General features: G+C 42.0%; 1 protein-coding gene across 5 annotated transcripts; it reads right to left on the minus strand.

The window, feature by feature from the left end:
* Positions 1–5,934: 5,934 nt before the first annotated feature.
* LOC111844285 (methionine-R-sulfoxide reductase B3-like) lies at positions 5,935–16,766 on the minus strand. 5 transcript variants are annotated; one of them, XM_023812627.2, is made up of 7 exons: positions 16,279–16,766; positions 14,943–15,072; positions 14,541–14,649; positions 14,339–14,416; positions 13,868–13,896; positions 13,258–13,355; positions 5,935–13,147 (listed from the first exon to the last, which is right to left on the minus strand). In XM_023812627.2, exons 2-7 carry the CDS (start codon positions 15,055–15,057, stop codon positions 13,022–13,024), a joined length of 555 nt encoding a protein of 184 aa, XP_023668395.1. In that variant the 5' UTR covers positions 15,058–15,072; positions 16,279–16,766; the 3' UTR covers positions 5,935–13,021. The 5 variants fall into 5 exon arrangements, with proteins under 5 accessions (XP_023668395.1, XP_023668398.1, XP_023668399.1 ...); XM_023812630.2 differs by lacking the exon at positions 16,279–16,766 and adding an exon at positions 16,166–16,270; XM_023812631.2 differs by lacking the exon at positions 16,279–16,766 and adding an exon at positions 16,006–16,151.
* Positions 16,767–17,945: the final 1,179 nt, after the last annotated feature.

Consider the following 17,945-nt stretch of genomic DNA (forward strand, 5'->3'; position numbering starts at 1 on the left):
TTGGCTCGAAGGACGCAATCAGCCTCCGACTTATTTTTTTCCCCCCATTACAATGCCAGAATCCATTTATGCTCACACAGAGTACAAAATTGCTTACATTTAATAGTAATGTGGCCCCTGGAGGAGCGAGTTCACAGAGGAAGCTCACACACTCTGCCACATTCCGCTTCTCTGGAAAAAAAAAACCCCTTTGACACAAGTACAATTCCAAGATTAACAGAAGCCCAATTAGAACAACGATTTCTCAAGCAGAAAAAAAACAGCAAGATGTAAACACACAAGTCGGGCGCCTACACCCACACAACGCTCATTCGTCTCCAGTTCTAATTAAACAGCAACATTAACGACCTAGGCCTTAATGGATATGCAGTGGGGTTACAGTTTCCCTGACACAGGCAGTTTAGGTAAAATTCAATGGCCACTCTGTAGCTCGACGAGCAGCCTAATTAGCCTACTTCAGGACAGCCTCACATCGACATAATTGGCTTAATGTGTTTCATTCTGTATAAAGCATAATAGGCCCTGTGAATGCCAGGAACACAAAATGAAAAATAGGGCTTCTTTTGGATGTTAGAAAGTTCTAGCAAGTTTCCCAGCACTGACTCCATGATTCTGCTGTTATGTATTTTCAAGATGACAATCTAGTAGAGATGTATCAGAGAATCGTTCTGTTCATGCAACATCTACCTCTAAAAAGAATATAAAATATAGAGCTACTGAAACTCATGCTAATTATTTTTAGTAACAAACGATAAGACTGGTCTTTAAATACAACATCTCATTCAGACACACTAACAGGACAGGTCATTTGTTTCATACTCTGATGCAACACAGTATCATTGATAATCATCATCATTATCATAAATACATTGTCTTAAAATTTGTTGTTTTTAGTTTTGATACTTACTGAACAGGTGTTGAAATGATAAATACTGATTTCAATAGAAAACATAGTTTCAGGTTGTTTGTTGAAAGGTAATCAGCAGAATGATTATGATTATACACTCACGTAAAGGATTATTAGGAACACCTGTTCAATTTCTCATTAATGCAATTATCTAATCAACCAATCACTTGGCAGTTGCTTCAATGCATTTAGGGTTGTGGTCCTGGTCAAGACAATCTCCTGAACTCCAAACTGAATGTCAGAATGGGAAAGAAAGGTCATTTAAGCAATTTTGAGCGTGGCATGGTTGTTGGTGCCAGACGGGCCGGTCTGAGTATTTCACAATCTGTTCAGTTACTGGGATTTTCACGCACAACCATTTCTAGGGTTTACAAAGAATGGTGTGCAAAAGGAAAAACATCCAGTATGCGGCAGTCCTGTGGGCGAAAATGCCTTGTTGATGCTAGAGGTCAGAGGAGAATGGGCCGACTGATTCAAGCTGATAGAAGAGCAACTTTGACTGAAATAACCACTCGTTACAACCGAGGTATGCAGCAAAGCATTTGTGAAGCCAAAACACGCACAACCTTGAGGCGGATGGGCTACAACAGCAGAAGACCCCACCGGGTACCACTCATCTCCACTACAAATAGGAAAAAGAGGCTACAATTTGCACAAGCTCACCAAAATTGGACAGTTGAAGACTGGAAAAATGTTGCCTGGTCTGATGAGGCTCGATTTCTGTTGAGACATTCAAATGGTAGAGTCAGAATTTGGCGTAAACAGAATGAGAACATGGATCCATCATGCCTGGTTACCACTGTGCAGGCTGGTGATGGTGGTGTAATTGTGTGGGGGATGTTTTCTTGGCACACTTTAGGCCCCTTAGTGCCAATTGGGCATCGTTTAAATGCCACGGCCTACCTGAGCATTGTTTCTGACCATGTCCATCCCTTTATGACCACCATGTACCCATCCTCTGATGGCTACTTCCAGCAGGATAATGCACCATGTCACAAAGCTCGAATCATTTCAAATTGGTTTCTTGAACATGACAATGAGTTCACTGTACTAAAATGGCCCCCCACAGTCACCAGATCTCAACCCAATAGAGCATCTTTGGTGGAACGGGAGCTTCGTGCCCTGGATGTGCATCCCACAAATCTCCATCAACTGCAAGATGCTATCCTATCAATATGGGCCAACATTTCTAAAGAATGCTTTCAGCACCTTGTTGAATCAATGCCACGTAGAATTAAGGCAGTTCTGAAGGCGAAAGGGGGTCAAACACCGTATTAGTATGGTGTTCCTAATAATCCTTTAGGTGAGTGTATAACCTTAAACTTTCTGAAAACTGACAAGTTAAACTGCATAGAATCATTCGGAGCTGTGTGGACTTCTGTGCTGTGCCGAAGTCTGAGAGACACATAAATGTGGGCGCTATGCATTACAGCCGCATTAAAGACGCATAAAAACACACCCCAGGCATGTAAGGAAACACCAAAACCTCAAACCAGTATGTAATAGAAGCAAATTAAAAACACACACCTGTACTATAAAATATTAAGCATAATAATCCTAAGGGATTTGTGTAGTCTGCCGTAACCAAGATCTGAAACAAACTAAAGACTTATCATTGTTATATAATCAGAAAATAAAGATGTTTCATGTATACGAACATCCTTGCTCTTGGAAGACTGAAAGAATATCGGATTTGAGCGAAGACTTTGAAATATACTGTAGATCTGCAGCGCTTTCATGAAACGACTGTTGTTAGAGATTTGTTTTTCTCCTGAAATCCTGATGTGATGTATTCACCGGACCAAAACTTGAGAATGACACAAGTATTGGTTTTCACAAAGTTTGCTGCTTCAGTGTTTGTAGATCTTTTTGTCAGATGTTTCTATGGTATACTGAAGTATAAAGACAGACATTTCATAAGTGTCATTGGCTTTTGTTGACAATTACATTAAGTTTATGTATTTGCAATATTTGCAGTGTTTGCCATTCTTTTTCAAGACTTCGGCAATTCACCCTGGCATGCTGTCAATCAACTTTTTTCAACCCGCCTCTTGAGGATTGACCACAAGTTCTCAATGGGATTAAGGTCTGGGGAGTTTCCTGGGCATGGACCCAAAATGCTGATGTTTCTTTCGAGCCACTTAGTTATCACATTTGCCTTACGGCACGGTGCTCCATCATGCTGGAAAAGGCATTGTTCGTCATCAAACTGTTCTTGGATGGTTGGGAGAAGTTGCTCTCAGAGGATGTTTTGGTACCGTTCTTTACTCATGGCAAAATTGTGAGTGAGCCCACTCCCTTGGCTGAGAAGCAGCCCCACACATGAATGGCCTCAGGATGCTTTACTGTTGGCATGACGCAGGACTGATGGTAGCGCTCACCTTTTCTTCTCTGGACAATCTTTTTTCCGGATGCTCCAAACAATCAGGAAGAGGATTCATCAGAGAAAATGACTTTACCCCAGTCCTCAGCAGTCCAATCCCTGTACTTTTTGCAGAATATCAGTCTGTCCCTGATGTTTTTCTTGGAGAGAAGTGGCTTCTTTGCTGCCTTTCTTGACACCAGGCCATCCTCCAGAAGTCTTCGCCTCACTGTGTGCAGATACACTCACACCTGCCCGCTGCCATTCCTGAGGGTAGCTCTGCCCTGGTGGTGCCCTGATCCCGCAGCTGAATCAGCTTTAGGAGACCTGGAGCTTGCTGGACTTTCTTGGGCGCCCTGAAGCCTTATTTACAACAATTGAACCTCAGCCCTTGAAGTTCTTGATGATCCGATAAATGGTTGATTTAGGTGCAATCTTGCTAGCAGCCCTTTTTTGTGCAAAGCAGTGATGACTGCACATGGTTCCTTGCAGGTAACCATGGTTAACAGAGGAAGAACAATGATTTCAAGCACCACCCACCTTTTAAAGCATCCAGTCTGCTATTCTAACTCAATCAGCATGACAGAGTGATCTCCAGCCTTGTCCTCATCAACACTCTCACCTGTGTTAATGAGAGAATCACTGAAATGATGTCAGCAGGTCCCTTTGTGGCAGGGCTGAAATGCAGTGGAATTGTTTTTTTTTTGGGATTAAGTTCATTTTCATGGCAAAGAGGGGCTTTGCAATTCATCTGATCACTCTTCATAACATTCTGGAGTATATGCAGATTGCCATCATAAAAACTGAAGCAGCAGACTTTGTGAAAATGAGTATTTGTGTCATTCTCAAAACTTTTGGCCACAGCTGTAATGTCTGCGGTTAAAAAAAAATTATAATTATGATGTAATTATAGAAATAATTTAAGGAAATTACTTTGTAGTGTAAATGCTTTTGGTTTTCCTTTTATAACTTAAAATATTGATGGCTGAAATATCCCATGTAATGTCATACTGAGGACTATTCTTTGAATTACTTTAATGTACAAGGTTAGTCTTCATAAAAGGCTCAGACATTTTATAAAAATAAAATCAAAATAACTCACAAAGACTTCTCAGTGGGTAGTTTTCATGTTCCACCGGCCAAGCTGCTATTTAACCAGCAATGTGTGCATAAAATATAAAAGTGTGCCACTTCCAGATGTGGATTGTACTGCGAATGGAAGGGCAGCTGATACCTCAACCTGGGTGACCTTTACATAACGGAAGACCTTAGCTTGTCAGTATTGTAATCGTTGGTGACAAAGTACATCGGTGTGAACCAATCAGAACACTGGGGCAGCTCACAGTGCTAAACTCAGCTGATGGTTCAGCACAAAAAAAAAAAAAAGGTACAAATTATAACTGTCGACCGGAAAATTCTTTTGTGGAATCTAAGCAAGAAAAACCATATTTAAAAATCTACGTTTTCTTTAAGGAATTTATGTCTTGTACCAGAAATGTTCAATGTCATTCCAAAAAACTGCTGGAGTCAATCTGTGAGTTTCCTTGGAAGAGAATGACAGAACTGGATCAAGGTTTTAAGTTCCTGCCACAGGGAACTGTTGTTGTCTCCTTTTCTAATGAGTCAAAATTGTAGGTTTTTTTTAACAAGAGTTCCAAATGAAGTTTCGTCTGTTACCTACTGTATAGTAGATATTTTACCCTAAGCTATGGTGTGTGGCTCTGTTGGTTAGGCCTCTCTGCTTGCAATCAGAAGGTCGCTGGTTCGAATCCCATGCCTGGCAGAATAATATCGCTGTTGGGCTCAAGCACAACACCTTTAATCCTCTTTTCCCCAGAGGACCCTATCTGAGTACGCTTTCTGTTCCACAATAGGCAAATAAATGCTACAGACACAGTTTTCTGCTGGGCTCCTCATCACATCAGCACTGGGAGAAGAAACCTTCTTTCCGCTGGGCTTTTAAGACCCAGTCTCCGCTTCTCCAGCCTATCGTGGCTGCATTAGAAACTGGGTCTTTCTGCAGGGAGCAGCCATGGCGAAGTCTCTTCCATTTCTCACGCCGCGGGTCCAATCTGCAGACACAAATCCATTTCACATCCAGGTCATGTGAATAATTTGTTACTCATTTTCTGGGCCCCTGCCACTGTAACATTAGGGTCTCTCTGTCTCTTTCAATCTCTCCCATAATTGAGTCAGTGGTCTGTGCTGTACTATAATAGGAACAAAGGGCATAAGATTGATGTATGCTGCTCTGTGCTGTATTGAGAGGCAGACACTGTTAACCTCCATTCTAACAGTATGCAAATGTACATCCGCACGTGACGCACACAGAATGCTAATGTAACTCTCTCTGTTGAGTAAATCTTATGGAAAAAGGATTACATCATTTTCTGTGACATCACTCGCTTAGCATTCTACCAGACTTGACATTATGATGGTGATTACATCACCATGACATCACTTCCCTATCATTCTTTCAGCCTGAAAATTGCACCTTAGATGACATCATGACAGTGTGTAGCATAAGTAGCATGAGGTTTAAAGACATAGACTCATAAACTGAAGATCAGTATGGAGTTTGTGTTGTAGCCCCACAGAGTAGTATATCATATCAAAGCTGCACCAAATTTTCAGATGTAAAAGTATTAACTGCTGATAAACTGAATAATGTTAATGTCAACTTTATTTCTGAAGCACTTTTAAAGTACTGCATGTTGTCCAAAGTACTGTACTGCATACAAACCAACAAGCACATTTGTAAAAACAAAAAGGGTTGAGTAATTCATAACCATAAACAATAATAAACAAAAAAAGCAAAAAATGTATAAGTAAATATATTAGTAAATAAATAGAAATAATATGAATGTTAATCAGGACATGCCCTGTGATGGGCTGTAGCCCAATCCTGGGTTGTTCCCTGCTTTGTGCCCTGTGATGGGCTGTAGCCCAATCCTGGGTTGTTCCCTGCTTTGTGCCCTGTGATGGGCTGTAGCCCAATCCTGGGTTGTTCCCTGCTTTGTCCCCATAGCCTCCGGGATCGGCTCCGGACCCCCACAACCCCGAACAGGACAAGTGGATACAGAAAATGGATGGATGGATGGATGGTGACAATAAGATAAATAATCCAATCTAATTAAAATGTAAAGAGTAAAAATGGCTATGAGTAACAATTTTAAAAAAGCAGCCAGTCCTCATATAAAGGTGCTGTTATAGCTAATCATAATAATATGTTTCATTTAAACATTTTAAGACTATGAGTGTCGTATTTACACCAGAACAGAAATGCTTGTGACACTGTATCAGTCAGCGTGCTCAAACCAAGCATCTGAAGTATTCTAATGAATGGGTAATTACATGTAACAGTAATCAATCCCTCTACACTGATCATCCTATCATCCCTGGTACAGATATTCTAATTACTATGTTAATAAGTGTCAGATATTTTAATCACCTTCTAATTCTGCAAGTCATATCAGGCATGTATTGGTTTATCATTAATTTCCCTTCAATAAAGAGACATGAAGAGCGATGAGATGAAGGATGGGTCATTATTGGACATTTTTGAAATATGTTCAGTGTGTGGGACCCCAAGGACACAGGTGCGAGGCGTCCGACTGCCCGGCGTACCGATGTGTGACAGACACCTGTCTGAAGGCAGTGCGACGCACTGGATTGCATACAGTACAGTGTGTTGCCATCTGTGTCGCCTCTGAAGCTGTAAGTCTGTGTCAAACGTGGATGAGTGTTACACTGCAGCTGTGACACGTTTCAGCAGCGATCGCTGCGGATCCTGCCTGCCTAATCGCCCCCTGGTGGGCAGCAGCTAACTCAGCGATCAAGACACGGACTGAAGGTTCAACTGCCAGCCTCAGCTGTATCACTCGTAAACAACATCCCTACTGTGCACTGCGGCGATAAAATATCCAGCTGGACAAATGCAGGTAACTTTCAATAAAAGCAGTATCTAAGCAACCAACCCCTAAATATAGTGTGTGCTTTGACTGCCTGATTCTTCTGTTGCGAGGTCCTTCTGCAGTAGTACATCGCATATCTACCCAAAATGAGTCATTATCATGGTAGAAAGTGTCTCACAGATCTGAGTGCTGCTCCTGACATTTTTTTCGTGTCCACATGCACAATGGTGTAGGAGAGAGATTGATATTGGGGGAGACACAACTTAATAATTTAAATAATAAGGTCTATTTATCGGAGGGGATGAATGAATCGAAATTAAATATTCGGGATACACACACCCCAAGTTCCACCCCCCACATGTAGGAGATTGAGACTCTTCAAGCTCTTGTCATTAAAGTTTTACACCAAGATGCTCCTCATGTGCCATTACCTGAGTTATACATTTTTCAGTTTATTGATCACATCGTCTGTGGTTTTTGGTTGCATTTCAGAAGAGAGAATCAGTCAAACAGCGGCCTGGGAAATCCGCATTGTCAGAATTTCAAAACATTCATTAGTGTATAACACATTCACTTTGTTTAGTATTATTAATTATTCTTTTTAGCATGGAATATTTATTTATATTTACATATTTTGCATTTTAATGGAAAATGACAAATTACATTCTGCTTCATCTCCACATCATGCTTATTACAGCCAGCTGTTCAATTCCTAATTAGCCTCCTTGTATGATATAGGATTACATTGTGGTGTGTTGAATAGGGCTTTAATTGTTTCAAATGAAGAAAATTTCTATGGATTTAATTATGCGGCTATTGCAAGCAGTAACCAGTCTCTGCTCACATTATTCGTCTGTGGCTCCTTCCAAGCCGTCGCACGGCAGGGTGTAAACATGACAGGCCAGGTAGCACTCTCGTTCTCCGCCATGCCTTGGACTGCCATTGACCCACAAACATCTGCCCAGCCTCTCCGCCTCCAGGTGTTCATAACCAGTGATCAAGTTGGAAAAATATTTCATGGGGGATAGTGGGGGGGAGGTCACGATAAAATCTGCTGAGTGGATTGCTGATGACAACATTTAGATTAATGCAGTCTGGATTAAATATTGTTTTGGTCCAGTTGGGAGTCCACCAGTTGAGTATCCATGATATAAGGGGTATATTAATCTTTACGCGAGTGAAATTACACAGAAGACTTTAGGGGGGGTGGTATATTTTCAAAGGCAATGATTTTTGTCATTTCTTTTAACAGGAGGGATGGTGTCCACGCCAATCCCATGGCAACTCGAACCCTGACCGTAACTAGGGAGCTTCCCATAGCTGTCGTCAAGACATTCTGAAATATCACCCCGACATTCTGGATCTACACCGCTTTAAATGTGGAGCTGAACCCAGGGAATGAGCTTCATCACAAGACAGACGGCACAGTTCCAAGCCCCCATATTCCCTGCTGGAGCTCATCACCCCCCCATAACATTTTCTATATGTCATTTCTACTCTGGTTTATCTGAACTGCACCAATATCGAACCTTTAAACTTATGAAATGAAATGCAGATGATTCAGTATGATCTCTGCCCCTCCCTGTCTACGTCCATTGGGATACTTATTAAATCCCACAATTAATCAGATCATTTTTGCCCCCACTGTTGCCAAGAGACAAGGTTTACACTTCTGATGTTTTAATTACAGAAGGTGAGGAGGAAGGCAAAGTGAAAGCAGGAGTTGGTGAATTAAACTGAAATCCACAAGCTGCTAAATCAAATTGTTTAAACTCACTTAGCGCCTAATTAATCCGACACACTCACTTTACCCATTAGGTTATTCATTAATTAAGCGCACAGGAAAGGGAGTGATTTACATATTGTTCTAGTAGTTAGACTGAGGCTTTAGGTAACTCCTGGAATTTGTACACAGACTCACACCTCAGGAGCAGAAAATAACGTACATGAACTTGAATTCAACCTGCAGGCTTTTGGCTGAAATGCCTAATGTAACACTTAAAGCTCAAATTACAAAATTCCAGAACTTAGCCTGACCTTCCATCTCTATAAATGGGGGGAGGGCAAGAAAAGTGGCAAGACATCACTCTGGGAAAAAATGTTGACTAAAAAGCTGAATAGAGCTAGTTAGGCCTTTGCACATGGAGGACACCACTCATCAACTCCAGCATGTTTCACGTCAACTTGCACATGGAGATGGAACATGGAACGAGAGTTACTCTCTGTTGATGTTTCATGATGGGTTACACAGAATCATGCTGGTTAATATTATAGGTGCTGGCATCTCAATCAGGGAGGTGGTGCAATATACTGATTATTGAAGCATTGATGAAGCAGCGTGTTAAACATAATGTAAGCAAGGAAGAAACTGCAGGTATTTTATGTCTATTTATGCTGGTGAGTGGAAGGGGGTCCCAGCCGAAAGGGGGTCTATGAGTACGAGCCCCTTGAGACGACGCCAAGCGTAATCCACCAACTCACCAAAATGTCTGTGCAATCATAAACAGGTGAGTAATTAGCCAGTTTAACTAACTAGTGCTCTCCAAGCAGGACATGACTACAGGATCCCAACTGGCCCTATCATCTCCATCACCCCAGAAAGGCCCTATCCAGACACCCAGCTGATTCATCAGATCTGAATATCACTGCGAAAACACAAACACAAATTCTCCCTGTCATAGTTCAGCGGAGAGACGAGTCCTTCGCATCTTAGTTTGTATGTCAGCCTACAAGGTTATGTTGCCGTTTGGCGCCGAACTGCACGACAGGCATCTTTTCTTAACCAACATCGCAAGCACCATCTGCATACGTGAAATCTGCCGCCACTCCTTATCAAAGGATGGAACTCTAAATGGCTCACAGGCTGAGCCGCGGATCAGAGCGATAGAACGCCGCGTGACGGCTGAGCATTCGCTGCTATCTGCAGCACAGACAAAAGGGGTGGGGGGCTTTAATAAGCTATCTGATAAAAATAGATGATTAAACAGGGCTTTTAATAGATTAACCACAAACTGGAGACATAAAAATCGGCTCCTTCTGCTCTGTCACAAGTTTAATGGCAGCTGAGCACCGCCCATTAACGAACAGAACAAGATGAACATTTTCCAGTTCATTAAAGATATGTTCCGTGTATCCCACTCTCCCCACATCACTGTCCATTTTTTTTTCTCCGTTAAACTTGCATTTTCCGTACGAGTCTTTATGGGGAGTGTTAATTACATGATAATGGATAACGGTTATTAAACGTATACGACTTAATGAAGCTCTGTCCTTTCACCAGCCGGGAGAGCGCCAAGTAAAACTGCCGGCTCCGGAGATGAACGGATCAAATTATTATTCAATTTCAGAAACCTCATCCCAAATTCATAGAAACAAGAGAAGATTAAGAACTGAGCGTGGTGACAAAAGCAATGCATTTTAATAACGGTCTTAATCAGACTCGCGGACGATTTGGCACCATAATCGGCTTAAAACGTGATGATTAGTGAAATACACGGTCCCCAGTCGGCAGCCCTGCGTGTCCGCAAAACGCAGCCGCCTCGCGCACATCTACCGCTAACTCTGCATTAAAATCGCCAGGAAACGCAGAGAGACACACGTCAATTTTGCGGTTTCACGTGGTTCCATACGCAAATCCCCCACCATTTCACGTTATTAAAATCCAAAGATTAGAAAAAAAAAAAACTCATATGCAGATATAAAGAATCAAAATCCCGAGCTTACATTTTAATTTTAATCGACAAATAGGAAAAAGTCAAGAAAAAAAAAATCAATACACCTAAATTCTTTTACCAAAAATCTATCACAATCTTTCATTCTCACACTCAAATTAAAACCTAAAATAAATTATCAGCTATAATTTGAAAGCATCCAAAAGTCCACCGTACCAAGCAGTTATTGGAAATGGATGTACGGAAACCACCTCGGGGTAAACTGCCCGTGTATCACTGTGACATTCACATCGATACTCTTCTGGCTATGAAGCATTGTGAGTGGTATTTATAAAGGTTTTGTTGCCTTACTTATAAATATGCATCAAGTGGTACATGACTATAAACAAGGAAACATCAAGACACATTGATGCATTTAGAGTAACCTTTTGGTTATGTTGCTCAGACTTTAACTGAAACCAGCAACCCAAGCTAGTCCCATCTTACCAACTGCATCACTACTGGACCATCTGTTAAGCAAAATAGCAAAATGCGAACAGATACAGAGAGCTACCAAATATGTCTTTGGCCTGGTCTGGGAATTCCTGTCTCTAAGGTTCCAACTTTCCAGTAAAATAAATTATCTAATGTAATACCTTTGCATAACCATTCCTGCACTCCAACTAAAAACTTAATTTGTTACGCCCTGGGCAGGGAAAGTCTGCAAATCCGTACGTACAGTCCTGTTTGAAACTGTACAAGCACATAGCAAAGTCTTTTTCAATGCAGCCATACCTGTGATTGTCGGAATGCTGACCTCCTCCAGTTTGAAAATGCAGTTTTGAAACGTCGGTGATGCAATTTAGACTTCAATTCCCTTCAATTAACTGGTGTTCCAACAGTCTGTCTATAGGCTTTTCACATTCAGTGCTGAAAATCTCCATTACGCCAAAATGGCTGAAGAGTCTTTTTCTCTGACAAGTGAAAGCGATCTTTCCTTTTATTCCACTCAAATGTAATGGAGGAGCCACCATCAGAGGCCTCTTCACAAATGAGGATCTTGATGGACCATTACTGGAGATGTGAAACACTGCAGTCTGGTAACTTGACAAACTCGTCCAGATCAATAGCCACTGCCTCTCTGTCGCACACGACCAGAGCATGAAGGCGATAACAAGCGTCCACATCGCACGTTACGCACTGAATACTGCAAAAGTTACACTTCATTCGGACACGATTCCCACACAAACACACCAAAACTACAGGTACACCCAGTGAAACAAACCTACCGCTGTCACGCTTAAACTACAGCTGAGCAAAACTTTGCATGAGGAAACACCCCCATATGCCAGACAACACATACTGATTGACTGATGATTGACCAAATTATCCTGTTCATGAGTTATTCTTTCCCATAATCTATGACATTAACCAGTTTGGGATGTCAAGACCAGAAAGAAAACCAGGGCTTGGGATGTTAATGTCATCTTACTTAACATTATCGTATCGTAATTCAGCCAGAAATAACCACATAAACAAAAAGAATACATACACTTCTTACGAATTCACTGCTAATACAGACGCACTGCTAATACAAACGCACTGCTAAAATGTAACCATTTACCCAGTGACAGCATTTCTCCCCCCCCCCCCCCCTCACCAAATGTGTTCCTACATTTCTTTATGCATCTTTGTATTTTAAGAACAGTAAGTATCACAACTCCAGTTGTTAATGACAGAAGATGCTGGCAGATATTTCAGTTCATGACAAGGAATCTGTGAAATTCCACGTCTGCTGTGGCCTACGCGTCCTTCAACTTTGAGCCTTACGAAACTCTATGGACTTCTAAACTTTGCATAGCAAGTTAAGAAAACGTTTAACAGGTTTATTCAAATTTACATTCAAAATTTTACTCCTGTCTGAATTGTTTATTTCAGAAACAATATCTGTTACAAATTTTCCTACATATTCCGACTTGGTCGCTGATATAGGTGTCCATACCACAGTGCTGAGTACAGATGCTACTTCACATTTTACCTGAAGAGAGTAATCTTACAGAGTACAGAGCTGGCAGGTCCTTCAGTCCAGGTCATTTTTCACTTCAGGATTGAGCCGGGAATAGGTTCACTGTCGTGAGGAGCTGCAGCATTCGAGTTTATCTTCCTGCAGCACAGAATTCTGGGTCCCCTATCCTGACCCGCCGGCTCCCCCTGGGTCCCGCGGCCGGAAGGTCAGGGCAGCGGAATTGATGCAGTATCGCTTTCCCGTAGGCCGGGGTCCATCGTCAAACACGTGCCCCAGGTGAGCCCCGCACTAGAAGGTGTGAAGGTAGGATCACTTCATTCAGACACATATGCACACACACGTCAATCCAAATCTCAGTGATTCTCATTCCAGGTGTGCTCACTTAGGATGGTACTCACCTGACTGCAGGTGGTTTCCACTCTGCGCATCCCATAGGAGGAGTCGTCAGTCAGAGTGATGGATTCCTCATGAAGCAGATCAAAGAATGACGGCCATCCTGTAGTCACATGGTACGGGTGAGATACGCCAAACGCCTATGATGTCATGTGACGTAATGGTCCTTCCTGTGAAATCTCATATGTGGCTGTCAGAGTGCCCCTAGTGTATGACTCACAGTAATACCCCCTCTGTGACATCATCCTCTGTGACATCATCGATAAGTCTTTGTTATCATCAATATAACCAGTTCTGAGTTCAGAGATGCAGACTGCAACATGCAGTGAAGAAACCTTAATGCAAAGTCACTGTACTCCTCTTTATGCTCATATCTGATGAGAATCGTGTTTTAAATTCTACGAATCTACACAGATACACAGCTTTAAATTGTGCTTACATATGGATTTAATTCACATTATGAACACAAACTGCAATCACATAACCTGGATAGTCTTATTGCAGCGCACGTACAATGCAGATGACTTACACACACACAGACAGACACATATGACACAAATGCTAAAGCGTGCAATGGATTTCCTGTGATCTGACATAAGTTCTGTGGAGTCTCACCTGATCCTGAGTCAAACTTCTTATCGGAGCTGAAATTCAATAAAATTATGCAGCTGAAAAAACTGCACAAAAACAAGCACTGGCCATTCACTGGCCTCCCTCACAAATCTCAAAGTTAATGATCATTAATTAGTAAATAAAATTAAAAGCTGTTGATAGAACATTTAGTGAATCAAAGTGACAGGATCTTGCAAAGTTGAGTGAGCAAATGATATGTTATGAAGACTAATGTGCTCTAAGTGTGAAATGCTGGGGGTGTATTTTGGACTAAAAAAACAATGAGTGCTGCACTCTCTAGGTGGATATCATTAGGGTATGGGGGGGGGGGGGGTTACTGAGACCCCAGTGTGGGACCCGTCATACTGAGGTACTTGGTACGAACTTCCTGCAGCCAGTGTGGCTCCAGTATGACCCCTACATATGTCACCCACAGAGTGCCGACACTGACACACTCCTTTCTTGGACACCCACCTGAACAGCGGTGTCCCGCAGACCACGCATGCATATGTACCATCTTCCTTGTGGTCTGTAAACTCTCCTACAAAGGGCCTGTGAAGGAGAAGGGGCAACCAAGAGGTCATCCTCAGCGTGTTGTAAGAGATGGAGATCAGCCTGGGTTTGATTCGCCATGGTCCTCCCAAACCTCCCAGTCTTCTCCAATCAACGGACCCACCTCTCAGTGCCAGCCTCTTGCGTGACGTGGTACTGGATGGGTGTGAGACGTCGCCGGAGCTCCTGCTGGGGGTACTCCAGGGGATAGTTATTCCTGTCTTTGTGCCTCCCTGGGACAAGTGAGAGCGACAGGTGGGGAGCATCACGGAGGCCGAAAGCCAGAAACCGACACCAGTGCCTTTACTTCTGGGTGACATTCTCCAGAAAGTAAGGAAACGGCATTTATAAGCAAAAACCAAGCACAACAGAAGCTCCCCTGTCCGAGTGAAACCCACTTACACTTGCAGAGCTATCAGCTTCAGAATCCTTAGAATCACACTCTCATTTCAGGAGCTCCGAAGATGACTCGTCTCAGTTAGGCCTAACATGCCGATACACTTCAAGTAAACGGAGGTCACAGTACCTAGGGGAGCAACTGAGAGACTGAGGGGTTGAATATGAGGCTGCCAGGTCCTTCTGCTCCACCTAAGCAAAACCCGGAAGGCCAGGAAGCTCGGGCGTCTCAACAATGCAGCCATCCGACCTGCAGCACTCTGTCCGTCACACGGTAGGGACATGAAAACGAAAGAGAGGAAATGCGTTGTGTGTGGACGCCCCCTAGTGGTTGGACTGCTGAAAAGGCAACGCTAGTAAGGCAGCCCTACATGCTAGCTGAATCTGAATAGTCTTTTGACTATCTGAATCGTATTACTCCTAATAAAATAAAACAAAACAAAATATTGTCACAACCGACCAAGACGTGATACTGAATCAATCCCTGGAATGTGTTCTTTGCAAATGCATGTATATAGCTAGAGGTTTCTTACCACGATTTGACGATCTTAGCAATCAAAACAAAGTTTAATATGCGATGCCAGCCATGTTTCAGGTGCTGCACTGAACGAAGCTGGTATCATTGCCTTAATATTTGACATTGACCTTCTTCAGACCCGGTTTTCCATTGTAAAATGACCGAGGTGAAGCCAGTTTTACGTTGGATATTGGACAGATATTCAGATCCACACTCTCCAGACTTAGCGGCGGTGTTTCGCTCACGCTAGCCGGTATAAAGCGGTCGAAAGACGCCCAGTTTAATTCCACGGCCTCGCAGATGATCGCCTACCGCTGATTTAGGGATCGTCAACGAATTACTGCCCAAATTACAAAATACTAATTGCAATAACTTCCATGCCATGGGATCCAATGACTTCAAAATGAATGCATATTGTAGAACCTACTAATTTAACCCTTTATTGTATTTTATAAGATGTTTTAACAGCTTCTAGGCTACGGTAGCCAGTGACCCCGAAATGAGTGGAAATTATGCTGCTACCTAAGCCTCACAGGGCACTGCAACGTTCATGAGTTTTTAACCCTTTGTGCATTTTATATGATTTGTCTGAAGAGTGTGGATCTGAATATCTGTCGAATATCCAACCTAGAATGTCTCAGGGTAGAATAAAACTAACGCATATTGACATACCTACTTGTCAGAATGCGGCTGATTACTGGAATCCGTATGGCAACACAACAATTAAAATACACAGAGGATTTTTATTGCTTCTGAAAAAACCCTTCCGCTTAGCATCTTACTAAATGAACAGCATTCGCCTAGTCGGAGCGCAGAAGCGGACGCCAAGTACAAACCTACGCAGTACATCGATCCGCACAAGCAGACTTTGCATGTCTCACGAAACTAACGATCAGTATTTATCTTTATAGGGTTCTGGAAGACTGAAAAATACTCCAAATCAGCTCACCCACACTTCACAAATACAGCAAGATCACCATGATATGCAGTTTAATGTGTCCGGTACTTGAGCGATTGGCGTCATCTAGTGTATATATACTGCCATTACAGACCAAGATTATTGGTATATTCAACAGAAAGTTGTTCCTAAGGAACATGGCTGACCAGGAAGCAAGGAAGCCATTAAAGTCTCTCAATTCAGATACACCTACTCATGTGAACTTCATGAACAATTCCAGACAAGAGGTCACAGCTTGGTGGCTAAATTTTTCTGGACTCCCTGTATCCTATGGTGACATTCGGCCGGACGGATCCTTGAAGATGAATACGTTTCTCAGTGAGTAGATACCTTCTTCCGCCTTGGTTGACAAAAACCTGAGCAATTGGAAATGAAAAGTGATGTTTCGCTGTTTTGAGTCGTATTAATTAAAGTATAATGTCTTCTGGTTTAAAAGCTCATCCGTGGGTCTTCAGAACACCTGATGGTTATGCAAAACTTCTGGCGGACAGAAAAGAAGTATACTTTCCCACTTTAACAGAGTATGAATACCGATTTCCAGTATATAAAGATGTGATGATAACCTCACCAGGTGGGTAAGATGATCTTGCCATATCTTGTTTTTTTTCGAAAGCAATTATAGCAGATTTTTTTTTACGCAAATGATTTAGCACCGTAGCGAACCAACTCAAAAACGCATTTTAACATGATGTGATTTTTTATCTAGTTTACACCTTACAGGAGTATTGCTGCATGTTGATCCGTAGAAGGGTGAAGAGGGAAGACTTTGACAAACTTGACATTCCTGAATGCCTGAAGAACGATCTTACCAAGACTCCAGATCTATTGAAGGAATTACAGATACTCAGCTTGAGCACAATACAGTGAGGGATACAATGTTACAATGTCTACATTGCACTTCTCTCTTTGGCATATTGTTTAACATGAGGGCCAGTTAATACCGACTTGATATATAACTGGAAGCCAGTCTGGTGCAGGGCACACACAAATTATGGGCAATTTAGAGACTTCAATTCACTAGCTTAAGCTAACTGAAGTACCTTGAGAAAAAACTATGTAATCTCTATACACAAGGTGTGAGCCACTATGTTATTAATGTTCATGTGTATGTTTTATGGTTATTGGAATAACTGGTTATAGAACACTAGAATTCTGCAGAAGACTAGTGAGTCTGAAGACATTATTTAGTGTTCACTGTAATTTTCTATATGGTTGTGAAGGCTGCACAGCTGAAAAACTGAATGAATACATGCTTACAATCCATACAGCAGTTGTTTAAAGTGCAGCATGTATTATATTATTTTAGATAAATATTAATATATGGAGTAATTAGTTATAAGGGTCAGATTACTCATCTACATTTTCAATCATGTTCCTTCCTGTAGTCTGCCTGGGATTCATTTAAACTCCATTTTGCTAACAGCATGCTCGAACATTTAATGTTACTTAACTGGTGCAATAAAATGTATTCTTAGACTTTGAGTTAGACTCATACAGGTTTTGCAGCTATACTTTTATGAGTAAATAAACGGTAAAATGCAGTGCTCTGAATTTTCTTCACCCGTGTCACTGCTCACTGCATCACTGGATAGATGCATGCACTCCTGGGTGAAGAGGAACACCCTCTCTGGTCAGCATGCTGTGTGTGACATCTGATC

This window comes from Paramormyrops kingsleyae, chromosome 3 (assembly GCF_048594095.1).
Source record: "Paramormyrops kingsleyae isolate MSU_618 chromosome 3, PKINGS_0.4, whole genome shotgun sequence".
Classification (NCBI taxonomy): domain Eukaryota; kingdom Metazoa; phylum Chordata; class Actinopteri; order Osteoglossiformes; family Mormyridae; genus Paramormyrops; species Paramormyrops kingsleyae.